Source organism: Gopherus evgoodei, chromosome 9 (assembly GCF_007399415.2).
Source record: "Gopherus evgoodei ecotype Sinaloan lineage chromosome 9, rGopEvg1_v1.p, whole genome shotgun sequence".
NCBI lineage: Eukaryota > Metazoa > Chordata > Testudines > Testudinidae > Gopherus > Gopherus evgoodei.
Window position 1 is genome coordinate 67,459,889 of NC_044330.1, and position 26,279 is coordinate 67,486,167.

The 26,279-nt window shown below is 46.0% G+C and overlaps 1 protein-coding gene across 2 annotated transcripts; it reads right to left on the minus strand.

Moving 5' to 3' along the window:
• Positions 1-178: 178 nt before the first annotated feature.
• On the minus strand, positions 179-25,498 carry LOC115657983 (hepatocyte cell adhesion molecule-like). Of its 2 annotated transcripts, none has more exons than XM_030576400.1 (6): positions 25,446-25,498; positions 15,390-15,489; positions 12,054-12,386; positions 5,345-5,629; positions 3,271-3,396; positions 179-1,900 (listed from the first exon to the last, which is right to left on the minus strand). In XM_030576400.1, exons 2-6 carry the CDS (start codon positions 15,454-15,456, stop codon positions 1,812-1,814), a joined length of 900 nt encoding a protein of 299 aa, XP_030432260.1. In that variant the 5' UTR covers positions 15,457-15,489; positions 25,446-25,498; the 3' UTR covers positions 179-1,811. The 2 variants fall into 2 exon arrangements, with proteins under 2 accessions (XP_030432260.1, XP_030432261.1); XM_030576401.1 differs by lacking the exon at positions 179-1,900 and adding an exon at positions 2,879-2,923.
• Between the last annotated feature and the right edge of the window lie 781 nt (positions 25,499-26,279).

The window sequence follows — 26,279 nt, forward strand, 5'->3', positions numbered from 1 at the left end:
GAAATGTCATGCTGATTTTAGTCTTTGATAGTCTGTAAGAGCTCTAGAATCATAGAATGTCAGGGTTGGAAGGGACCTCAGGAGGTCATCTAGTCCAATCCCCTGCTCAAAGCAGGACCAATTCCCAGGTAGATTTTTACCCCAGTTCCCACAATAGTCCCCCTCAAGGATTGAGCTCACAAACCAGGGTTTAGCAGGCTAATGTTCAAACCACTGAGCTATCCCTCCCCCATAAAGGAGCTCTCAGATACCTTGCTCATGGTGATGGTGAAATATTTCAGGCTTGCCCTGGAAGATTTCAACATGCATGTTGATTCCTCTCACTTGCCTCTCTATGATTCTCACCTCTTTAGCCGAATCCACACAGCCAGTCGCACCTTGGACCTGGTCCTTGGGTTAGATGTCAATACAGAGGCCATCACAGCCCAACCTCTTTCTTAGACCATGACCTCATGAAGATAGGGGTCAGAGCTCTCCCACTTTCTGTGAAAGACCCACTAGTCTGATTTGACCACTAAGACCCCACCAAATTTCAAAGCCTGCCAATAGGACAGCAGCAATCCATGCATAAGACAAGGAGTCGAGGATCTGCCGAATTATTACCCTTGTGCACTATCCTCAATGCATTGGCCCCAGACTACCCTTTCTTCCTATCACCCATAGATCTCCATGTTCTTCTGACATCCTATGCCAGACAAAGACAGAGGGGTAGAAATGGGAGTGCTGATGATGGGAAAACCAAAGCTGAAACAGATAGAAGGAAGCAAAGATTTTCTACAAGCTTAGGCAGAACTCAGCACCACGCACTGTGAAGAACTGTCATCCCACTTCATGGAGAAGATCCCGCTCATTCAAGAGGCCAGGACTCAGATTGTTCCTGAGAATGTTGTGGACATGGCAGTGGAGCTGAAGGTAAATGACCTACAAGATGGTGGGGGATGAGGAAACTTGGGGTGACACTGAGTACAGTGCCTTTATTTTGCAATGCTGTAGCTTGGTGTCACTTACGTAAATGAAGTAATGCATATGCATAAAAATGGAAACATTGGAGAGGTCTCCCTCTCAGAAGGACAGTGCATATGTTCACCAACACAGGTTGGTGCTGGGTGGTCCAATGGTTGGAGGACTAGCCTAGGACTCGGGAAACTGGGATTCAATTTCCTTCTCTGCCTGAGGGCTGGTCTACACTGTGAAATTGTCAACAACATTTTGTCTTTTACGGGTACTTAAAAAAGCCAAAAGTTTTGCCGACACAAGTGGCAGTGTGAATGTGGCTTTGTCGTCCGGAGGGCTCTTCTGCTAACAAAGCTAATGCCACTTGCGAGGCTGGAAGTATTTTGTTGGCAAAAGTGCTGACAAAGTACCGAAAAAGAGCGTTTACACACGCTGACATTTAGCAACAAGACTGTGTCAACACAGCCTTGTCGCTAAAAGCTGCGTGGTGTAAACAAGCCCACAGACTCTCTGTGTGATCTGGGGCATGTCACTTAGCATCTCAGTTCACCATCTGTAAAATGCGGACACAACTGAGTGTTGTGAGTGCTAAGTAAATAAGGAAAGATTGTCATGTACTCAGATACTTTGGAAGGAGAAGTTCATGTAAGTACCACAGGTAGGTAGACAGGTGAATGCAGCTAGTGTGCACAAAGGCAGTTTCGCTCCATCTGTAGAGCTCACTCTTTCTTCCTTTCTTTCTTTCGCCATTTCTCACCATTAGCACTGGGATGTGCACACTAGCAGGACAGGCTGAATATTTTATACACATAATAAAACCACTCTGAATAGAAACCAGTCTCTCTCTCCCTTTAAGATTACTTCTTGATGTGTCTTATGTGGGCAGGGGGAACTCTTTTGCTGGTTGTGGGGGTGTTTTCAAGAGCTATGTTTTCATAAATGGTATCTGTTTAAAAAACAGAAAAGAAAACAACATGAGTCTCCAAGATGACTCTGCATGGATCAAGCAGCTTCCGTGTGTGATGCCAGGTGAGCTTCAAGAGCAGATCATGAAAAAGTGATAGTGCTACCATCACATTTGATAACCAGATATGGCCAAAACCTGAAGAAAGGGGCTTATTTAATACCAGAGTGAACCCTGTCATCAACTTCTTGTTTGCTCCAGAGGTGGTAGCAGGACCAGTGGGATAAGGAATGTGCTGGAATATCTGCAGCAGGTATGGAGCAGAGTGTAAAAGTGTATTGTTGTGCCATTGTTGCTCTGCCCCTCCCCAGCACCTCCTGTCACATCAAAGGCTTGCTAGCAGCAGCATGGGGAATAAAGCTAGCCAGGATGGTAATCCACAGCAACCTGGGGGATTTTAAATCTACCAAGTCTCTCTCTCCAGAAAAAAATCTACAACATTTGAAACGTGGCTGTTTCTGCATTCGAAACATGCAGAGATTTCAATTTTGAACTGCGCATTTCAAAATCACTTTTTGCTCAGGAGTGTAAAGTGGGTATTTCTCAGTGCTCTGCTCCATCCCTGTGTGTGTAACAGAAGGCAAAGAGACTCCTGATTTTGGGCAGTTTTGTAATTTTGTAGCAGATGTTTTGCACATTTTAGATAAAACCTGCTTCCTACCATTAGCTCTCTTGAGGTACTGGGATGGAGCCCGTCTCTTCCTGAATGTCTGTGAAAGATGGGATGTAGGGACTCTGCTCAGGGAACAAGAAGTTAACCTTCAGCTAAACACAGGTGCTCACGGGATGAACTATGAAGGACTGCTTGGGAGGCAGAAGGGGCAAATGGCAGTGGGAAGTGAGGTTGTATACCCCCACACGCATGGGACTAAGACCTGGGCTGTGGGTTTCCTCTTCCTGCATTTTTTCTTGTGTTAACTGTTCTCTCGTTATCAACATTATCCTTGTAATGGCCTCTGTGTTTCAACTCTGCTGGCTATGGGTCTCATCTCCGCAGCCTTGCACCTTATGCAGAGCAGGGTAAAAACATCAAATCAGAATTGCTTCCCTGATTCCCCGCGAGAGCAGCATTTTTCATCTCTTTTGTATCAGCCTTGTGCCTCGCCTCCAGCTTGCATGGTGAAAGGCATTGCTGAAACTTCAAAAATCTGCATTTATTTGGCAAGCTAAAGTGTAACCAGTCCCTGCATTGGCATCTTAGAAAATAAAAAAATATGACTGCATCAGGAATATTTAATTACACTTTTCTTTGCACACAGATGCTTCTATCATCTATCTATCTTGTAATGGCTGGTGGAAGGCAAAGGGGAGGGAAGCTCAGCAGTTGAGGGGCAAGGTGGAGGTACTGGTACCTGACTGGTCTTTGGAGCTGCTTTTCCTGGTCCTTTTCACACAGCTGAAGATGTAGAAGATGACAATAGCGTAGCCCAGATAGCCAGGGTACCCATAAATGCCATAGCTCCGCCAGGGAGAGACACCTGGTTAGGGGTGATGGAAACACAGAATACAAACAAAACATCTTCAGGGTAAATGATCCAAAGTGCTTCACAAAAATGTCTCCAGGTTTGAACCTTGTGTTTGCATTTACACCTGGGTTTTTTCCTTGGGGGGGCGGGGGTGGTGTGAGAGAGAAACTGTAACAGGGCTGCTGCTTCATGAGCAGTCCCTCATGGCCAGAGTTCCCTTTGCAGAAGGCCGCCTCTGTTTTCCCTCTTCAGGGCCCCAGAGGGTATGTCTACACTGCACACTAAGCCTGGGCTCTGACTCAGGTTTGAGCACAAGCTGCGCTTCCAGGTCCACACAAATCAGTCTGTCTTGGGTCAGCAAGCACTCAGGACCTGGGTCCTGCAACCCTGCTAAGAGGAGTGGGTCAGAGCCTAAGTCCCACTGTGACTTGGTCAAAGCCCTGTCATTTTGCAGTGTGGACGCCGTTCAAGCTGTAGGCCTGAGTCAGAAGATCTGCGTCGCGCAGTATGCACACATTAGCATGGTCCAGAAATTGTATGCCCAAGTTTACAGTGCAGTGTGAATGCTCAAGTGTGTAAGAGGCAGGAGGGGGCAAAGTGGGGTTCAGAAAAGGGGGAGAAAAGGCGGGGCCTCGGGGAAGGGGTGGAGCAGGGAGGACCTTGGGCCCCAGCGGGGGTGGAGCACTAGGGTTGCCAACTTTCTAATCTCACAAAAACCAAACACCCTTTCCTGGCCCCTTGCCCAAGACCCTGCCCCGCACTCACTACATTCCCCCTCCCTCGGTGACTTGCTCTCCTCCACCTTCACTCATTTTCACCAGACTGGGGCAGGAGATTGAGGTGTGGGAGGGGGTGAGAGCTTGAACTAGGGGTGCAGGCGCTGAGATGGGGTCAGAAATGAGGGGTTCAGGGTGTGGGAGGGGGCTCTGGGCTGGGGGTTAGAGTGTGTGAGGGGGTGAAAGCTCTGGCTGGCAGTGTGGGCTCTGGGGTGGAGCTGGGGATGAGGGGCTTGGGGTGCAGGAGGGAGCTCCAGGCTGGGGGGTGGGGCAGAGGGGTTGGGGTGCAAGAGGGGTGAGGGCTCTGTTTGGGGTGTGGGCTGTGGGGTGGGGCCAGGGATGAGAGGTTTGGGGTGCAGGAGGGGGCTCCAGGCTGAGAGGTGGGGCAGAGGGGTTCTGGGTGTGGGAGGGGACTCTGGGCTGGGGCAGGGCGGGTGGAGTGCAGGAGGGGGTGAGGGCTCTGGCTGGGGGTGTTGGCTCTGGGATGGGATGTGGGATGAAGGGTTTGGGGTGCAGGAGGGGGCTCTGAGTTTGGGGGACTCAGGGCTGGGCTTGAGGCTTGGGGTTGGTGTGCAGGCTTATCTTGATTGGCTCCCAGTCAGCAGTGCTGTGGAGCTAAGGCAGGTTCCTCTTCTGTGTGGCACTGCGCTTGCGCCCCAGAAGAGGCCAGCAGGTCGAGCTCATAGGCGAAGGCGTGGTAGATGGTTATGTGCGCTGCTCTTGCCCACCAGCACCACCCCTGCAGCTCCCGTTGGCCACGGTTCCCAGCCTGTGGGAGTGCGGAGCCAGTGCTTGGTGTGGGGACAGCACACGGAGCCCCGTGGCCCCCTCGCCTAGGAACCAGATCTGATGACTACTTCTGGGGCACAGGGTGGAGCAAAGACAAGTAGTGACTATCCTGCCTTAGCTCCGCAGCACCGCTGTCCGGACCTTTAATGGCCTGGTGGGCGGTGCTGACTGGAGCCGCCAGGCACCCAGTCAAAAACCGGGCACCTGGTCACCCTATGGAGCACCCACTGGGAAAAATAAAAGCCAGCACCTGTGTCTGTGGCCATACAGTGTCTGAAGCACAGATAGGTTTCAAGGCGTAATAGTGTAGGTCTTTGTTCACTGCTTTCAATCTCTATGTCATAGCATAGGTTAGAATTATGATAACAATAATTTATAATGAGTTTCTGACTTACCAGTCTCAGCACAGAGCTGCAGGATGAAGTCTTTGTGCCCAGAACTGAGTACGTTCTGGGCCACACATCTGTAAGTCCCAATGTCGGATTGCTGTATGTTAATGAGGGTCAGGGATGCGTTTTCCTTAGACAGGATGGTGCGGTTTCCAATTGGCAAAGGCTGGTTGCATTTCTGCCAGGAGTAGGACATGGCATTTCCTGCTGTCCCCAGGCAATTCAAAGTGATGTTTTTCCCCTGATGAGGAGCAGATGTTTCACTGGTGATTCGCACGTTCGATACAGGTACTGAAAAACCACAAGAGGAGCTGTCAAGTTATGGTGACCTCCAAACACAGAGTTATGGGGAAAGCAAGAGATTGTGCTTAACATTATGTACATTCCCACAAAGCTTCACTGCTTTGCTTTACAAATCTGCATTCTAGTCTCTACCTTAGACCTGGGCAGAATATGTTTCATTAAAAGTTGTTCATCAGAAATGCTTTCTCTGATGTTTTCAAAACAAGAATTTCCAGTTTTTTGGATCAAAATATTTTTTATTTAGAAATTGAAGCAAATTAGCTGGAAAATAAGCTTTATTATAAAGCCTATTTCAAAACTTTTCAACTGGCCCCAAATGGGTTCATTAATATTTTTGAAATTTCAACTTTTCATCTCAATTCAAGATGGGGAAAAAAGGTGAACTTTTGAAAATATCCACAGTATGGGAAAATATCCACAGTATGGTTTTCCAACCAGCTCTGGTTGTAGATATATATCAATGGTTTGAATGTCTACTATCCATTAAATTTAAAAATATAAGAAACTCAAATATTTGACTATCTGGAAATCCCCAGTTAAGGCACCCAACCTACATTAACTCTGCCAATATAGAGATACCAGCTGTCTATATATTCCCTTTGCATGCAAAGTATCAAAAATGTACACCTTGCAGGGTAGTTGGTCCCTTTAAGTAGAGCAGACCCAGTGCCCCTATGTCAGAGCAGGTGAGCCTAGCTGAGCGAATTAAAAGGGGGTGGGGCAACACCAGGGGCTATACAGACCTACCAGAGGGCAGGAAGGGGAGAAGTGCTTGGGACAGACAGTGCCTGGGAGAGAGAAGCCACAGTGGAGTAGAGCTAACTCCTGTGGTGGGTCCCTGGAGCAAGCGACCAGGTGCTCCAGAAAGAGCTGGCTGAAACTGGGGAACTGCAAAGAGAAGGATCACCAGAGACCCCGGGACAGGTGTCCGTGAAACCCAAAGACTAAGGGACTATTTCTGTTTGTTTTACTTGTTTGTGTTTGAACAATAAACCTTAAAGGAGACTGGGCATGCTTGGAAGCTGGGGAGAAGCCCTGCTCTATGACAATGCACCACACAACTTTGGCTTAATTTGTAGAACTGATAAATGAAATTGTTTTCAGTTGTTACATTAATAAAGTGAACTTCTGTTCACCATTCACTACACTTGCCTATACTGTAACTTCTGTTCCATATTGTAATTCAAACCCCATTTTAAAACACTTACTCCATTTTGTAAAAACTTCCTCCAACCTTCATTTTTGCAAACGCTGCTGTAATCTTATTAGTATAGTTTAGGTGTGTGAATGAGGTATGTATGAATGATGGAATCAACCTTCAGCCCCAGCCTGTCCTGATGAGATAAAGTTCAAATACCAACAGCTGAAGACCTAGACAACAGCCCTAAACAAAGTACGAAGCATCCACCCTAAAAAGAAAAGGACAACAGAAGGAAGATCAAAGCCAGGTCCAAGGCTGAAAGTCACGCCTGCAATTGATGAGTGATCAGTCTAAACCCAGAGGCAGCGTGACACAGCAGGACCTATAGACTTTGAATCCAAACTAAAAGCCTATAAAAAAGAAGGGTGAGATGAGAGACTCTGGGTAACATTCTGCTGCCAACATGGAAGAACATCGGTGCCTGCCCAACAGAGATCCAGCTCAGCCTTGTGCCCAGCTTTCCTGGCCAGTTAGCTGCCACAAGCTATGAACCCAAGCTGCAAAATCAAGCCATGAACTTAAGGTATCTTCAGGACTGGTAACTATGCAGCAGCTGCAGAACACCTGATGAATGTGGGTATGTGTGTGTGTGTGTGTGTAGGTATTAGGTATAATGTGTGTGTACAAGAATTAAGATATTAGTTATTAGTCATAAATTGTTATCATAATAAATGTGGCATCTTTGCCTTGTCCCCTCTAATAAGATCCTGCTGGTTTTTACTGGTCTAATGTAATTGGTACAACATTTTGGTGGAGAATAGCGAAAGGGGGATTATTGGTATTTTTGCCTCACTTATTGTAAACCAATCTGTGTGCACACAACTGGCTCTACAGAGCACGGTTCTATTCTTGGTTAACCAAAACCTGCTGACCCCCGTGTGGGTAGCAGGAAAATAAAGAGCTCTTAAAATTGTTAACAAAACCTGCTGGCCTCTGAAGAGGTAGTAGAAAACTTAAAATTGTTAACAAAACCTGCTGGCCTCCGAAGAGGTAGCAGAAAACATAAAATTGTTAACAAAAACTGCTGGCCTCCGAAGAGGTAGCAGAAAACATAAAATTGTTAACAAAACCTGCTGGCCTCCGGATAGGTAGCAGGAAAAGAAAGAAAAATCAGGGGCAGCAAGAGGGTGCCAGGGGCCAGCAGTGCTGCTTGCTGAACAAAATTAAAAATGTTTAAGAAAAGGCAAGGGAAAACAGTCTCAGAGGGAGGAATGGAGTCAAAAGTAGCTTCTACCTCACCTTTTATTAAAGAGATAATGCCTTCTAAACAAATCCTTCAGAGATATGGGCACAGTCCTTAGACTGAACAAGCCCTTGCAGATATCTGCACCATTTCGGACCTAGAGGATAGGTTGGCCCAATATATCCTCATATGTAAACCCCCAAATGCAACAAAAAGAGGTGCTGCAGGGATCTGGCTGCTGTGGGAGGCTTGTAATGACAGCTACCTCCACCTAACAGCCTGTAAAAAGAAGAAAGAAAAAAAAAGAAACATTTGAGACCCCAGAAGGGGAAGACTTTTGGGACCACTCTGGAGAGTGGGAAGGGGGATATTTGGGTAGATTCCTCCTCCCAGGGCCAAAATGCCATTGCAACAGTAACAACAGTGCCTGCTTCAGCCTCAGACCTCCAGGCCATGGCAAAGTGGCTGGGAATTTTAAAATGGAAAAAAAAAAATCTAAAGTCACAAAGAAATGAACCACCTAATTAGCATTTGTGCAGCCCCAAGTACCAAACACACTGTGGCAAAGACTGAGCAGGGTCTGCCTTGTGGGAGCACTGTGCTAATTTGTTTCTAAGCTTCTGTTTTTCAGGCTCTGAACCAGAACATCAGGAGAGCTGGTACCAGCTGAAGAGTTATAAAATACCATGGTTATAGTGTCGCGACAAAGTCTGTGTTCAGTGTTCTGTGTTGCATGTTCTGTGTCTGTCTGTAGTGGTGTCCTGTGCTAGCATTGGTCCAAAAAAAAAAGAAAAGAAAAGAAAAGAAATACTACATTAGACAGAACAAATGTCTTTTCCTTTCTCTACTTCCCCCAAGTTCATCCAACTTAGCAATCACCACTTGTGTCCAAAAAACTTTGGTCCCCAGTGCACCAGGTTTATTTTTTGTTAGGTTATCTAATAGTCATTTTGTTGTTAATTTTGTTATTGATACATTTGTTGTTAGTTACATTTGCTTATATTGTTAATTCCACACTTTCCTCTATGCACTCTGGTTCTACTCCTCCAAGCCCTAAAGGGTAGTTCTTGGGCCCTCATAACTTGTAAAATCTTAGCCCATAATTGTAGGGCCCCATCTTTCAGGTCCCCAGAAACCTCTTGAAAACAACTGTTAAAAATAGGGGATTCTGCAACATTTTAGCAACAAAATGTTAGTTTAAGTCCAAATCAGCTTAACTTTGCATGACAACTGTGGTCCTCCTACAAAATCTTATTTGCTGTGTGTGCTTAAAAAGGTCCTGACTTCAGTAACTTTTATTGTTTGATGGCTATTGCTGCATCAAACTTGGTCCTCATTTTATTTGTCAATGTACCCAATGACTGTAATGGTTTTATTGTATTCCCAATTATTATAACTATAATTGTTTTCACTTATGTGTAGGTTATATCTGGTGTTTAGTCAATTGTAATAGGTTTAGTTATATTCACCTAGTTATAATTATTTGGTTTGTTTGCAACAGATCACCTTGCCCTACAATGTCAACAACTACTGTAATGGTCATAAATCAAGGGGCAAAGTATTGTAGAAGCAGCCCACCTGGTCAGCAGTTCTAAACGTAATTTTTCATCCCCTCATTGTCCTATTAGTAATCCTAACTGTTATGTTGGTTCTGCCTTAAAACAATTACATAAAGTGTGACCCATTCAATGCCCCTGGATTGAAGGGTCAAAAGGGGGACAAAGTAGAACTGATAAATGAAATTGTTTTCAGTTGTTCACTTTATTAATGTAACTTCTGTTCACCATTCACTACACTTGCCTATACTGTAACTTCTGTTCCATATTGTAATTCAAACCCCATTTTAAAACACTCACTCCATTTTGTAAAAGCTTCCTCCAACCTTCATTTTTGCAAACCTGCTGTAATCTTATTAGTTTAGTTTAGATGTGTGAATGAGGTATGTATGAATGATGGAATCAACCTCCAGCCCCAGCCTGTCCTGATGAGATAAAGTTCAAATACCAACGGCTGAAGACCTAGACAACAGCCCTAAACAAAGTAAGAAGCATCCACCCTAAAAAGAAAAGGACAACATAACAACAGAAGGAAGATCAAAGCCAGGTCCAAGGCTGAAAGTCACGCCTGCAATTGATGGGTGATCAATCTAAACCCAGAGGCAGCATGACACAGCAAGACCTATAGACTTTGAATCCAAACTAAAAGCCTATAAAAAAGAAGGGTGAGATGAGAGACTCTGGGTAACATTCTGCTGCCAACATGGAAGAACATCGGTGCCTGCCCAACAGAGATCCAGCTCAGCCTTGTGCCCACCTTTCCTGGCCAGTTAGCTGCCACAAGCTACGAACCCAAGCTGCAAAATCAAGCCATGAACTTAAGCTATCTTCAGGACTGGTAACTATGCAGCAGCTGCAGAACACCTGATGAATGTGGGTGTGTGTGTGTGAATGTGTGTGTGTGTGTGTAGGTATTAGGTATAATGTGTGTGTATAAGAATTAAGATATTAGTTATTAGTCATAAATTGTAACCATAATAAATGTGGCATCTTTGCCTTGTCCCCTTTAATAAGATCCTGCTGGTTTTTACTGGTCTAATATAATTGGTATAACAAATTAATCTGTTACATTCACTCATGCCTCTGATATTAAGCATGATGATTTGTCACATGTCAATCTTTGCCCTTTTCATCTAAGTGCTGCAGTTTCAGGATCTGGGCATGTGAGGTTTGTGTATGGAGGCATGTTGTGTCTGTGTCTGATAGGTGATTATCTGCCACGTAGAATTGGAGCCCAGTGTTGTGTGGTGCTGAGCACCTTCTGCAAGGTGCTGTGTGCTCTCGGTGCTTTGTACGTTCAGGGTCTTTATGAGAAGTGGTGTATGACCGCTTTTATTTTGCCATTTGCCTGTCAAGAAATCATACAATTATTTGAAATGCACTGGGTTTGGCTGTGAAGAAGGCTGACAAGTGACCCAACCACTCTATGATTAAGTCATTCTAGTTTTTTTTTGTGGTCACTGATCAAATGATAATGTTTGCCATGGATGGATACGATAGTTTAGGTTTCTGATTGTCTGTCTCATAGTATTGCTGTGGGAGCAGGGTTCAGGGGTTTTGGCTACTGTAATACTGAATTTCTGTATTTTTTCAGTGATAATTCTTGGTCTGTAGCTCCCTATAAGCAGTTCATTGTGAGCACTCACTAATTGACATTGAAAATTTGAGCCATTTTCATTGGACTGATATATTATATGATATGCACCTGTCCCCAGATTAGATGAGCGTAACTCTTAGATTAAGATTTCTGGTACAAATATTTTGACCACAAATTCAGAATTCACTGTTCATGAAGGCTCCATAGGGTTTCTTTAGAATTCACTCTTTTAGAACATTCTCCACACACACATTCTCTCCAAACAGGATTTGGCTTCTCCTTGCTTCCTGAAGAAAACCTTCTGATCTTTTTACACGTGGATGTGTTTTCATTAAACCATACCCTCCCTACCCCATTTACACTGCATTGTCAAGCACCAGAGTCTTGCAGACCTCAGTAACAGGCTGGGTTCAGATCTTTATTTTTGTACAGTATTAGTAGCAACAGCTAGATGGCCTAGCCATGATCAGGACCTCATTGTGCTGGCCATTATGCAAACACATAGTAAAGATGCTCCTTGCTTTGATGAATTATACTCCAAATAGACACAATAAAAAAGGGTGGAAAAGAGCAAATATTAACATTAGCCCATTTTATATGTAGGAGAGGCAGGAATTGTCCTGAGCCCTAGTGCAGTGCCTTAACCACAGGGCCACCCTTTGGTCTGTTGTTAGTCTCCATGTTCAATAAACTAGATTTAAACAGAACCAGTTTATCAACTCTCTGTACGTTCTCTTGAATAACTCCCTTTGCTCACTTCAGCCTTTTCTAATCAAATGAGCGCAGGTGTATGCACTGGAAATTTGTCACTGTCTAATCAGAAGAGGTGGCTCATGCAACTTGGGCTGCCAAGGATTTTACAAAAGGCGACTTACTGATCACTGTGACTCTTGTCCTGTCGATCTGTTGCTGCTTGTTAAGCAGCTGGATGGTCAGTGTATAGACTCCTTCGTCGCTTAAAGTCACATAATGAATAATCAAGGAAAAGCTGGTATGAGAAAAGACAACTCTCTTCTTGTAACTTTCATTAATATAGATGTTGTTGGAGCCGGGGGAGTATGTTAGGATGGAGACCTTTTCTCTCCCTTTTAGCTGTGCACGCCACTCCACATTAAAGACTGAAGAAGCATTCAGATTGGTCCCCATCAGCAGTATTGTGGTATTGAAGCGACAATAGACTTCCTTAGTATTTTGTTCCATTGTGACCTCTGAGGAGAAGAAGTTAAGCAGAACATCATTAGTAGTGCTGGAAAGGTGGCCAGAAGTTAACATACATTTTGCTCAGAGAAGTCAGAAGCTGTGCTGGAAGAAAGAATATTATTGGTGCTCTGGGGCGCATTGTCAAGGACTATCCTCACCTGGGCCTCCTTCAGAAGTGGGGAACTCCATCATTAACCCGGAACCCAGTCACCTCCTCATTTTTGTGTGCACACAACTCCAGCTGAGTGTGCACAACTACCATGGGAAGGGTAAGACTTTGAAGTTAGAATAGCAGCCAGCCAGGCGTTTATTCTGAGTTGCATGGGAAGAAAAGCAGGGAGTCAAAAAATGTGAACCGTGACAGTAAAATGTTTGCTCCAGTGAAAAAATTGGGGGGATTTAAGAGGAAGCTCTTCCAAGCCCACCATCATGCTTTCTTTGCCCAGCAGGTTTGCTCATCATTATGATGCAGTGACGGATGCACCATCGGGCTGAAGACCATATCAGAGAAGGGGAAACTGAAATCACTTCATCCACCTGCTGACCTATTCTAACAATTGACAGCAAGATCTCAGACAAGATACTGAAGCCACAGTGTGTCCAGATCTCATATTGATTCAGGTGTGTTTTCGTTTGCTGTAGCAAATCTAGGACCAGACATGCTACAAGCTCAGAAAGACAGATACCACGATGAGAGATTCCTTAGAAATAGCTAAGACAGATGGGGCAGAGCATGGAATGAGCCTCTCCTTTCCTAAAAGCACCTAATAAAGATATTTAGGTATGTTTTAGATTCTGTGACACCTTATAGACTAACATACGTATTGGAGCATGAGCTTTCGTGGGTGAATACCCACTTCGTCAGATACATGTAGTGGAAATTTCCAGGGGCAGGTATATATATGCAAGCAGGCTAGAGATAACCAGGTTAGTTCAATCAGGGAGGATGAGACCCTCTTCTAGCAGTTGAGGTGTGAAAACCAAGGGATGAGAAACTGCTTTTGTAGTTGGCAAGCCATTCAGTCTTTGTTTAATCCTGAGCTGATGGTGTCAAATTTGCAGATGAACTGAAGCTCAGCAGTTTCTCTTTGAAGTCTGGTCTGAAGTTTTTTTGCTGCAGGATGGCCACCTTAAGATCTGTTCTCCTACAGGTTTTTGTATATTGCCATTTCTAATATCTGGACAGTCTCTACAGAAGAGGATAAATGGACACAAATCAGATATTAGGAATGGCAATATACAAAAACCTGTAGGAGAACACTTCAGCCTCCCTGGCCACACTACAGCAGATCTAGGGGATATAGGGGATATCATAATTTGTTGCTGGTATAGGCAAGCCGCAAACTACTGTATTTCCTTCCCCTTCCCCAGAAGCCAGGAGGAAGCAGGGGTAGAACTGTGACTCAGAGGGGTGTCTCTGAGTCAGGGCTTCTCCTAACTTGGCATTGCTTTCTCACTACCCTTTGTTCAGGGCTCCATCTAGGGTCATGGTCCAGCCCTGTGTGATCTGACTGGCTGAAAGCGGTTCAGTTATTTCTTGTGTCTGGTGGGGTATGTTTCCTGGTATCGCCTCCATCAGCAGATGGTGAGTTTCTCTGAGAAACCACTTTCTTTTTAATGTAAAAACTTCCTTCAAAGTTGTTATAGGGCTGGTGTGATGTTGGTTCACGGCAGAAACAGCCTTATTAAACCAGCCATTACTGTAGGACATGGACACCTCAGTAGATTTGTGGAGAAGGCTTGATGACCAATTTCCACTTGCTTCCCCACTTTTCACTTGCTTCTTGAGTCCAATCTCCCCACCCCCATTCAACTGCCCAGAGTTGTGGGGATGGGAGAGGGGGAAGCAGCCTCCCATTTGCCTTTGTGTGATGAGGATGGAAGTGGGGAATTCAACCTCTGGATACATTCTGAGCTCCTTGGGACCAATGCAGTTGGGGCCATGGTCAAAGCCAAATTAAGTCAGTAGAAAGACTCTCATTGGCTCGAGTGGACTTTGGATCAGGCCTCTGCACCGTGGGTGTCCAGTTTAACTATTTCCTGTTCCTTCTAGTTGACCCCGGAGCAATGCGATTTTTAAAAAATGAATAAGGCTTTGGTGCCCAGACACTGCTGTGATGGGGTTTCTTAGAAATATGTAGGAAAATGACGATGATGACAATTAAAATAATTACCCATGTGATGAGCATGTGATCCCACAACACCACAGTGATGAGTGTGGCATAACAGAGCACACAGACATATGCCAACAAATAACCCAGCAACTGCTTTTCTAAAAGATCTGCTCAATTCAAACAGGAATTAATTCAAAGGAGCCTTGAAATCTATGAATCATCCACACTAGAATTTGGGATACTTTTCTTTCTGTTAACATTCTGAGAATAAACCCTTCCTCATCCAGACCCACATGGATGGGGGTTTGTCATTTGTGCCCCGGCTGAACTCCATTGACTTCAGTGGGGCTCTAGGCATGCTTGAGTGTCCACCCACATAGGCCCTGATCCTGCAAGTGGATGAAAGTTGATAAAAGGGTTTGTGAATAATTGTAAAACAGAGCAGCAGGTTTTGTGTGCAAGAATATTAATATTAGGTTGGCTCCCACCATCCTGTATTCACCCAGTTCTGTTCCACAATCTCTATTGACAAGTATGATGTATATGATGCAGAGTGAATACAGCTTGATTTTCATAGCCCAGAAGTAACTGGTGGCGATGGCAGGCAGAATACACTTGCTTCTATTAATTTAATTTTTGGTATATAAGAGTTCCCATCAATACACTCTCCAGGCATGGAGCAATATGCAAAAACAAGAATTTGTTGAACAATAGCAGTACAAAAGACATTTTTCTCTGTCACACAATCGTAGGCTAGTTCTGTCCTCAAAACGTCCACACACACACACACAACTTCATCACTCTAACCTTTAAAACTAAGCTCATATGATAAAGGGATTCTTGCTGGATGGTTATTGTCACAAAAGTTGCTTTGACATCAGACGTCACTTCACTTACCAGGTAGAAGGCAAGCAAGACAGAGCAGAAGAGCAAACAGCATTTCATGCAGAGTTTCCTGGTGCATGTTCTTACTGGAAAGTTACAGAAGATCTACAGCCTGAGATAAAAGGAGTGAGAAGTGTTGCTTTAATAAACATTTTTTACAGCAGTTTTCTTGGACAAATCTATCTTCGCATCTATCAGATAGGAAGGCTGGCCTCCTGGGTCCTAGCTGAGTATTTTAAGTTAAAACCTGGTTCTATCACAGATACCCTGTGTACACTTGGGCAAATGTCTTAATCTGTGAGGTGCTCATCTAATTAAAAACTGTATCATAATGCCTATGCACAGGAGTGGGGATGTGTGTGTGTGAATTCAGGATACAATGCCAACCTCAGTTCTGGTATTTCCTAACTCTCCACTGTGTGACTTTGCAACCTTCGCATCCTTTTCATATAGCTTTGGGATGGAATTTCTTATATTTTTAAAGACATTAAAAGTTGAAAAAAACAAATTTCATTTAATCACGTTGACTTCCCATGTGATTCATTAGCCGGGCAGGGCTCTGTAGATCCACAGCATGATACTTTACCACTTCAGCTAACAGAGTAACTGGTAGCAGTAAGAGGTTGTCATCTTCTATATACACCTGCTATTACAGAGCGATGAGCCACGCACTTTGCCAGTGGGTCTTGTAGCTATATTTGTTTGATGGCAAAGGAATGCTGAGATTCAGGTATAATGGGGTAAGTTCCAGGTTCTGGAGAGGAGTGTGCATTAGTGGTGGCAAAGCTTCTGTGCCTTTGCCTGTCTGTCTCCGTCTGCTCCCATCCTCCCCCTCCCAACTCCTGCTGCATTCCCTCTGCTCCCACCTGAGTCCCCAGCCCTTGACCATGTCCCACACCTCTGCTCCTATCCTCCCCATCCCCAGCTCCTGCCTCTCTCAATCCCTCTTGTTCGTATCCCCTTCCCATCTTCTATCCCATCCTGCCCCCAGCCCTTCATCTCTCCTCCTCTGTCTTTCTCCATTCCTCACCCCTCTGCGTCCCAGTCAGGATGCTTTCTCTTCCTCCTCCATGCTGCCTTGGAACCAGCAATGGAACATAGAGTGCACAGGCGAGACACATCCAGCCTTCAGCATCCCAGTCCAGTCCACTAAGCCACCCTGCCTCCCTTTACTGTGATGCTGCATATAAGCCTGACCCTGCTCCCATTGGAATCAGTGAGGGTTTGTTGTGGATTCCGCTGGGAACCGGAAAGGGCCCTGACTTTGCATCCCTTGCTGACTTTCTCCTCCTAACACACCTCCAGATGCAGGAAAAGGGGTTTTGCCTGTAGTACGTGGGACTCTGGCAGACCAGGTGCCAGCTCATGTCAGGACCTCTGGGCCTCACTGAACATTGCCATATGCATAGCTGGAAACCAGTCTGGCTCGCCTCTTTGTTAGCATTGTTAAAATAGATATCAGAGTTATTATAAGACTGTGTTTAATGTTTAGACTTTATGAAATGCTTGTAGGATGTTGCATGTATTAGTCTTACTTATATCTATACTTTAAGGTAATATGTAAGTGTTTGCTCTGTAACTATAGATGGATTTGCTTAAACTGTAATACCCCACAGACAGAGACACATTATCGAGTCTGAAATGCTAGTTTATCACAAGAAGTATTATCTCCTGCGCAGCAAAAACAACTACAGACACCAGAAAAGCCATTGTGGAACATTAGTGGACAAAAGACTTCAGCCTTTGTTCTCCCAGACCTATGAAGAGGGGACTAGGGGTGCCAGGTATCTGGTTTTTGACCGGAATGCCTGGTTGAAAAGGGATCCTGGTGGCTCCAATCAGCATCGCTGGCTGGGCCATTAAAAATCCAGTTGGCAGCACAGGCAGGCCCCCTGCCCAGCTCCGCACGACTCCCAGGAAGCTGCAGGCATTACCCTCTGGCTCATTGCACTGCGACCCCCTTCTGACACTAAAAGTTACTACACAACCCCAGGAGAGGGGACCTAAGCCTGCTGTAGCCACACAGGGCTTCAGCCCCAGGCAGGAGGCCTGTAACCCGAGTCCCATCATATACAGGGCTGAAACCCTCAGGCTTTGGCTTCAGCCTCAGGCAGTGGAGCTCAGGCTTTGACTTCAGCCCTGGCCCCCAGCAATTCCAAGCCAGCCCTTGTGACTCCATTAAAATGGGGTTGTGCCCTACAGTTTGAGAACTGCTGGTGTACAGTATCATCTATCACACAGGCAGGCTTGTGGCCAGATAGATTGGAGTGCCTAAGGGGACTGTCTGTGACTCTCTGGCAAGGCTGCTGTCGTGCTTTAGAACTCCCACCCAGTTTGGGTTTTGTGCCCTGCTTCTTGACAGTCTGCCTAGAGGTTGGTACTCATGCCTGTGAGCCACCCTGAGCAGCCTGATGGTATGTATCAGCTCTAATTAGTGTGTGGAGGGGAAGCTGGGGTTGCAAAGGATTGGGGCAGCTCCAGTTCTGCCTTTCAGTTCTTCATTTTAGAACAGATGATCTAGAACAAAAGTGCTAGAAACCAGCTTCCCAGATTTCAGCTTCCTGGTCATTACAGCCACTAGAGATCAAGGCAGCACACTGCAAACTTTCATGGCCTGATCCTACAGTCCTCATTCAGACAGGATTGGGCCCAGAGAGGGTTAACAAATCAGAAGGAAAAACAAGCCCCAATGAATCATCTTGAAAAGAATCAGTATCAAAGTGTCAGCTAAGTCTAATGTCACATTTTCTGTTAAAAGTGGGGGAAGCAGGTTGGAGAAACAGAGGTGCGGAGAATGGTTAACAGTCTTGCAGAACGATAACCTTTACAGACATGGGTGTTCCCCTTTCTTTATAATCAGTATACACCTGTCTCCATGAAGAAAGAGATCACGATAACATATGGCACATACTGTAGCGTGGAACACAATAATTCAGACAGGGAAATTCCTCAGTAAAGGCTGGACCTAAAAATGTTACCCACATGAATAATCTTTACTCACCCAAGCAGTCGTGTCTAAGGCAGGGATCAGCAATCTATGGCATGCATGCCAAAGGCAGCATGCAAGATGATTTTGAGTGGCACTCACACTGCCCGGGTCCTGGCCACCAGTCCCGGGCACTTTGCTGCCATCGTGGAGTCCTGGCCGCTGGCCTGTGGCTCTGCAGCCATCCCCCGCTGTGGCCCAGCACCCCCATCTTAAAAGTTGTTCCAGCACCGCTGTACTGGGATATTTTTAAGTCCTGATTTGCTGCCTACATCACTCATGTCATGTGGAACAGCACATTGCATTTGATGTTGTGCATGCCGTCTGTTGAGATTTTTTTTCCCACTGTAAGTTGAGGGGTACATTTGACAAAATGTCAGCTCCTAAGGAAGCAAAGCTAGATATCCGTTCATTTCACTTCACAGCAACATTTGGTGGCTATGTCATGGCAAGGTTTTGGTGCACTTTGTAAACTGTTTTGATGCAATCAAGACCTTTTTGTCAGAAAAAGGACAAAACTACCCCGAACTGGATGATGACAAATGGCTGTGTAAGCTCATGTTTCTGACATCACCGCTCACCTAAACAAACTCAACCTCTGTCTTCAGGGTGCAAGGCAAACAGTTCTGGATCTTTATGAAATCTGGAAGGCATTTGTTGTAAAACTAGCCATTTTTTCTCAGGCTATTCAAACTTCAACTTTCTGCTATTTCCAACACATTGGACTGTCAGCATCGATGAGATTGGAATGTACATGCAAGAACTGGAATCAAAATTTTCTGACAGATTTCAAGATTTGCAGCGATTTGGTCCAATGATTTCTTTTCTAATTAAACCTGAAAAGTTCAACAAAAGCGACTTGGATTTGTCTGTAATTAAGTGGATGGGTGTTGAAGATTTCGAAATGCAGCTTATTCAATTAAAGAACTCAGAATTGTGGGCATCAAAGTTTGGAGATCTTTGGAGTGCACTTAAAGCTACCAAGAGAGATCATGGACCCTCTCTTCTAATCTGCTGGACGTCCCTGCCAGTGAAATTTAACAGTTTGGAGAAAATTATGTTTGCAATTTGGATCCACATACCTGTGTGAACAGGTATTTTCACAGATGAACTATATTCTCTGTCCCTCTTGGAGCCGATTAACAACTGATCTCTTAGAAGCCTGTGTGCAGCTTAAAGTATCCAAATACATGCCAGACTTTGGAAAACTTAGCAAGGAAAAGCTGTTCAGGGATTCTCCTGGATGCGTTGAGGCTCCAGAAGAGGGGCGGAGGTGGGGTCGGGCCGGGGCTGAGGAGGTAGCATCAGCCATTGTTGTTGGGGCCTCTGCGCAGCCAGGGGTCTGGGGCAAATGCCCCACTTGCACATTCCACCTCCCTCCCCCAGCCAGGCAGCCCTGAATTAAGTTAAACAAATTGAAGGTCACTTCAATTCTGAATAAGAGCAATCACACAGTGGTTTCACTAATCCACGCTAAATTCACACTTTTAGCTAATTCAAATACATTTTCCTGAATGTCCTTGTATAGACAAGCCTTTAGAACAGGGGTCGGCAACCTTTCAGAAGTGGTGTGCCAAGTCTTCATTTATTCACTCAAATTTAAGGTTTCGTGTGCCAGTTTTTAGAAGGTCTCTCTCAATAATATATAACTAAACTACTGTTGTATGTAAAGTAAAGAAGGTTTTAAAAATGTTTAAGAAGCTTCATTTAAAATTAAATTAAAATGCAGATCTTATCAGTTTAATATGATCCTTGCTCTTGCTTTTCCATTGTCCATGACTTTTTCTGCTTTTAAAAAAAACCCTAGTTTTCGATCCAAAAAAAGTTTTGACGGATAATATTTGTCCAACACTTTTAATGAGCTTAAGTGCCTTTTAGCACTAGCTGATGCTGAGAACCAGTGATACCTTGTAAAGAAGTTTTCTCAAAACTGGGTTTGTGCCGAGATGCAGAAGGTTTATTTTTTCCAGGGCCGCCTGTGGGGCGGTGGGGGGGCAGCAAGTGGGGCAATTTGCACCAGGCCCCCCATGGGCCCCCACGAGAATACAGTATTGTATAGTATTGCAATTTTTTTTCTGGAAGGGGCCCCCAAAATTGCTTTGCCCCAGGCTCCTTGAATCCTCTGGGGTGCCCTATATTAATTCACTTTGGAATTCATAAACTAAGTGTTGTGGGATAGAACCCTACTTTTGGCCCTGATCCTGCATTGGGCTCGATTTACATGGACCCTTGCAACTGGACAAAGTCCAGTTTACTTCAATAGGAAGTAGAGATGCCAGGGTCCACACAAATGCTTCTCAGTACAGGATTGGAGCCTTCATTAGAAATCATCTGCATGCAGGAGGCATAAGGAAAAGGATCGTTGAGTCTTGAAGGCAAAGTAAAATGTCAGCCTGATAAGCAGATATATTTCAAAAGCAGTTTAAAAATAATGCTGTGCTGAAGACAGGCAGGACAAGAAGAAGATAATATGATGTGAGGTAGAGAGTGGGAATAGGGGAAACAATAGGTAAGAGTAAAAATACTAAAATGAATCTGAGTTCATGGCAAAAAGTTGAGATAAACAAGAATTGGGTATCATAGGGAGTACAACGCAGAGCCCTCCCCTCCTATTAGTCTGCAAGCAAAACTCCTATTGAAGCCAGCAAGAGGTCCGCTTTGAACTGGTAGAGCCCCGCTAGAGCTTACAAATTACCAAATTCCTCCTCCTAAAAGAAAAGAAAGAAGCATCCTAAGTGATTGTTCTCTAATCACTGTGCAGTAGCAGAGCCTTCCAGTGGACTTGGATCCAATGTGCTGGGAGGATGAACACACCAATCACTTAGCATAGCTTTTCTCATTCTGTCCATATTCTGAGTGAAGAAGAAATAAATGTTTACAAATACTAACCTTCCTTCCTCCTGCTCAGGTCTGCGTGGCCTCTTTGCTGGGTGACAGAGGAAAGTGATAAGGGACGTATGTGGCTGGAGGGGAAATGACAAGACTACTTCCTGCCTCTGAAGGTGTCTCTCAGTATGAGCCATGATGCAATAGAAACAAAAGCCCCCACAGCAATATATGAGAAGCATCATTGTCCATGGAAAAATGCAGAGAAAATGCTGATTAGTGAAATCAAAGGGTATGTTTTACCTGCTATCAGAGGAGTGATTGCAACTTGGGCTGGCAAGTCCATACTGGCTTTAATCAAGCTAGCATGGGTAAAAATAGCAGTGTGGATGAGTTAGAATTCTAAACTGTCACTTTAATTCTCAGGGGGTTTCCTGGTTCTGCTTTCAGGCAGAGGGCTCTGTAGGGAAGTGTGAAATCTGGATTTGCAGTCTGCAGCCAGTCTGCTTCAAGTGGGATGGCAGGAGCTGTGCCTCTCTATTTTTAGGGAGCAGCCTGCTTTCTCTCTCTCTCTCTGGTTTTGGTTCTTGTGTGGCATCATTCTGGAGTGTAAGAAATAAAGTTCTCTTACACTGAAGCCTTCCAGCTAGGGTGTTGTGTTTTACCTAACTTCTCTAAGTGTAGGCTGTGAACATAACCAAAGGCATCAGGGCACCTCATATACAAAGAACTCTGAAGATATAAAAAGAACCTGGACACAACTAAAATCTCTGTGACTGAGGGCATGGCTACACTTGCAGATGTAGAACGCTGTGAGTTAAACCAGCCTTCAGAGACTGCAGCAGGGAAAGCGCTGCAGTGTGTTCACACTGTCAGCTGCAAGCGCAGTGGTGTGGCCACATTTGCGGCCCTTGCAGCAGCATTGGGAGCGGTGCATTATGGGCAGCTATTCCACAGAGCACTTCTGGCACTGTAGCTTGTGGGAAGGAGGTGGGGGGATGCAGGACATTCTGGGTCCCGTCCCAATACCCTGTGATGCATCACTTCGCATCCCAGCAATCCTTGTGCTTCCATCCCCATTTGGCATTATCTTTCAATGTTTTTTGTACTGCACACTCTGTCTTCCCTTTTGATCTGCGAGAATGGATCCTGAACTTGTGAGGAATATGCTGATGGGTCTCACCAGCATGTCACAAATTGCAGTCAAGTTACTTCTTAAGCTACAAAGTGACAGTGAGGAATCCAACTATGATGTTGATTTGCATAACGCATACAACACGAAATTGCTTGTGGCATTCATGGACATGCTCACCATAGTGGAACACCACTTTTTAGGGCTCGGGAAAGCCTCCAGTAATGTTTGGTGCCCTGCACGGGAGTGAAGTGTAGCGGCTCCAATGCTAGTAGGCATCTATATTTGCTACATATGATGCACTGACTTGCAGTGCCTGTTGCTTTCCTGGGCTACAGTATCTTTTACTTAATGCAATAAAGAATGTTTTCAAAGCCAAAAAAATCATTTATTGAAAAGAAACACCACTGCTGAGGAAACAGAAAGGGTATGACACATCTGTGCTGTGTGGGAGAAGGGAAGGGGGTGGGGTGGGGAATGGGACAATCACAGATTTGTGTTTGTCCTGTTTTCATGTTCAGCTTTACTGTCTGGAGTGCCACGCAATGAGTGCTGCACTTCAGGCTAGCTAAAATGCATGGTGATGGGGGTTGAGTGCAGTGGGTAAGGGTAGTAATTTGCAGGCTGCCCAGAGGATTCAGGGGGCCTGGGACAAAGCAATTTCAGGGGCCTCTTCCATAAAAAAAATTGCAATACTACATACAATACTATATTCTCCTGGTGGCCCCTGGGGGGCCTGGCTCAAATTGCCCCACTTGCTCCCCCCCAAGGGCGGCCCTGCGAAAAATAAACCTTCTGCATCTCGGCACAAACCCAGTTTTGAGAAAACTTTTTTACAAGGTATCACTGGTTCTCAGCTTCAGCTAGTGCTAAAAGGCACTAAAGCTCATTAAAAGGGTTGGACAAATATTTTCCGTCAAAACTGTTTTTGAATTGAAAACTAGGGGTTTTTTTAAAAGCAAAAAAAGTCATGGACAATGTCTGCTTTCCTTCAAAATTTGTTGTGATTTTTTTAATTGAAAAGCTGAAATTAGTCTGCCAAAACTTGAACATGGTTTGGGGTTTCAGAAGTGTGTGGCCAAATATTTGCTACTTGCTGTGTTTGATTGTTTAAAAAAACAATAAAAAAATCTGCTTAAAAAAAAAAACCACTTTTGAACTACCTCAGCTTGTGACCAAACACCTGAGCCCATCCAGTCAGAGATTTTTCCAGGTTTCTGATACTCTGCTGGCTTCCTTGACTCATAGCTGTCTCCATAACTTTGGGTTCATTTAGGTTAGAACATAAGAACAGCCATACTGGGTCAAACCAAAGGTCCATCCAGCCCAGTATCCTGTCTACCGACAGTAGCCAATGCCAAGTGGACCAGAGGAAGTGAACCTAACAGGTAATGATCAAGTGATCTCCCTCCTGCCATCCATCTCCACCCTCTGACAAACAGAGGCTAGGGACACAATTCCTTACCCATTCTGGCTAATAGTCATTAATGGACTTAATCTCCATACATTTATCTGTTTCCTAGAGACTGGCTCCATGGGGTCCCTCACAAACTGGAGACGGTTACTGTGAGTTTGTCTTTAGTATAGCTTATGTACATACTCCATGAACTGAGCATTTGAGCTTGTTCCAGAATCTGGGATGAGCCTATGCTGTGAAAACTGAAATGCTCAAAATAGCACATGCGTGTGAATGGACACAGGGTGCTAAAATTAAATTAACCCAGGGGTTCTCAAACTGGGGGTTGGGCCCCCTCAGGGGGTCATGAGGTTATTACTGGGGGTTGTGAGCTGTCGGCCTCCACCTCAAACCCCACTTTGCCTCCATTATTTATAATAATGATAAATATATAAAAAAAGTGTTTTCAATTTATAAGAGGGGAGGTCGCACTCAGAGCAGGGACAGTGAAAGGATGTTTTGCGCCCTAGGCGAAACTTCCACCTTGCGCCCTCCCCCATCCCTGAGCTCCTGTCCTGAGGCGCCACCCCTGCAGCAGCTCCCCACTCTGTGCTCTGAGGCACCCTCCCCACCCCAGCTCACCCCTGCTCCTCCTCCACCCCAAACACACTGTCGCTGCTTCAATTCTCCCACCTCCCAGGCTTGCGGTGCCTAAGCTGATTGGCACCACAAGTCTGGGAGGCGGGAGAAGTGAAGCGGCTCACCTCTGCTCCGCCTCATCCCCGAGCAAGCCGTTGCTGCTTCACTTCTCTCGCCTCCCAGGCTTGCGGTGAAAGTTTCCTCTGTGTGCTGCCCCCCCCCTTACTTGCTGCAGGCGGCCCTCCCTGCGCTCCCCCACCCCAGCTCCCTCCGCCTAAATGCCAGCGGCGACCGGGGTGGCTGAAGATCTGGCCGCCGCGGTCGCTGCCAAAGAAAATGCCGCCCCTCAAATCCTAGTGCCCTAGGCGACCTAGGTCACCTAAATGGTTGCACTGGCCCTGACTCAGAGGTTTGCTATGTGAAAGGGGTCACCAGTATAAAAGTTTGAGAGCCACTGAATTAATCCCTCTGGAGCCCCAGGGAATCTGGGGGTGGGGGTCTTGCTTGGTAGGGTTGGGAATGATATTGCTCTTCTCATGTGATCCCTCCCCCAGTGGCTAATTTTAAATGAAGCTACCCTGACATGAATCTCCCTATGGCACTGAAATTAAATATAGACTATAATTTGGCATTTGAGAAGTGAAAGGGATGGTAGCCCTAATGGAAAAGCTAACAGCTTGGCTCTTCTGCAAGCTTCAAACTGCTGAATAAGCTTTAGGGTGGGGAAGGCTGTGCCTCCCAAACAGCCTGGGTCCTGCCCCCATCCGATCCCCACCCATTTCCTGCCCCCCGACTGCCCACCCCCCTCAGAGTCCCCGACCCCTCCTGCTCCTTGTCCCCTTACCGTCCCCCAGAGACCTCTCCCCCCACCACCAACCTGGTCCCTGAGGGCCCCAACCCCTATCCACCCCCCGCTGAGTCCTGACAGACCCCTGGAATGCCCACAATCCACCCCCCTGCTCCCTGTCCCCTGAGCGCCTGCCCAACCTCTGCCCCCTCCCTGTGGCCTGACTCTCCCTGGTACTTCCTGCCCCTTAGCCAACCCCCCCGGCTCTGGCCCCGGCCACTTACCCCTGGCTCCCCACTCACCCGGAGCTTCAGCCCATCCCGGAATGTCCCTCAACAGCTGCAGTGTGGCTCCGGCGGGGCCCCTGAGCTCCGCCCCACTCAGAGCCACGTGGTAAGGGGGCAGGGCTGCGAGCTCCAGGCAAGCAGGGCGGAGCTCAGGCCCTGCTGGATCTTTCAGCCCTTTCCCTTTACCACACGGCTCTGAACAGGGTGGAGCTCAAGGGCCCCAACGGAGTCATGCTGCAGCTGTTCAGGGACGCTGCTGGCTGCGCTGAGGCTCTGGGAGAGGGGCGGAGGCGGGGTCGGGCCAGAGCTGGGAAGGGAGCCTCAGCCATTCTCATGGGGGCCACTGCAGACCCCAGGGCCTGGGGCAAATTGCCCCATTTGCCCCCCCCGGGCTGCCCTGGTAATTTGCAGGGCTGAGTGGTGAAGCTACAGGTGTAGGAGGCAGCTGGTGGTGATAAGAAACCAAATGTTGGAGGAAGTGGATTGGCGGTGAGATGAGTGCACAAGGGAAAGAGTTTTGGGACGAGGGCTGAAGGGGAGGAGGGGCGGACACAGATCTACTCCGTCTCCAGTGCTATGAGAGCCTGTATCGAGTCCATTTGGCTCTCCATAATGCTTATGAGCTGCTCCATGCTTTGGTGCCAGCAATCTGCATTCTGCTGGCAGAGCCTCCTTTCAGTCTCCTGCCACTCCTGTACTTTTTGATTTTCAGTAAGGGAGAAGGTCCTCTTTGGTTCTTCGAGGACGCTTCCTGACTCTTTGCAGTCTTTTGGCCATTGATAACAAAGATGGCTGAGATCTCAAGGTTGCATCTGTAAAGCCAAAATGCAACTCTTAACAGAGGCAGCA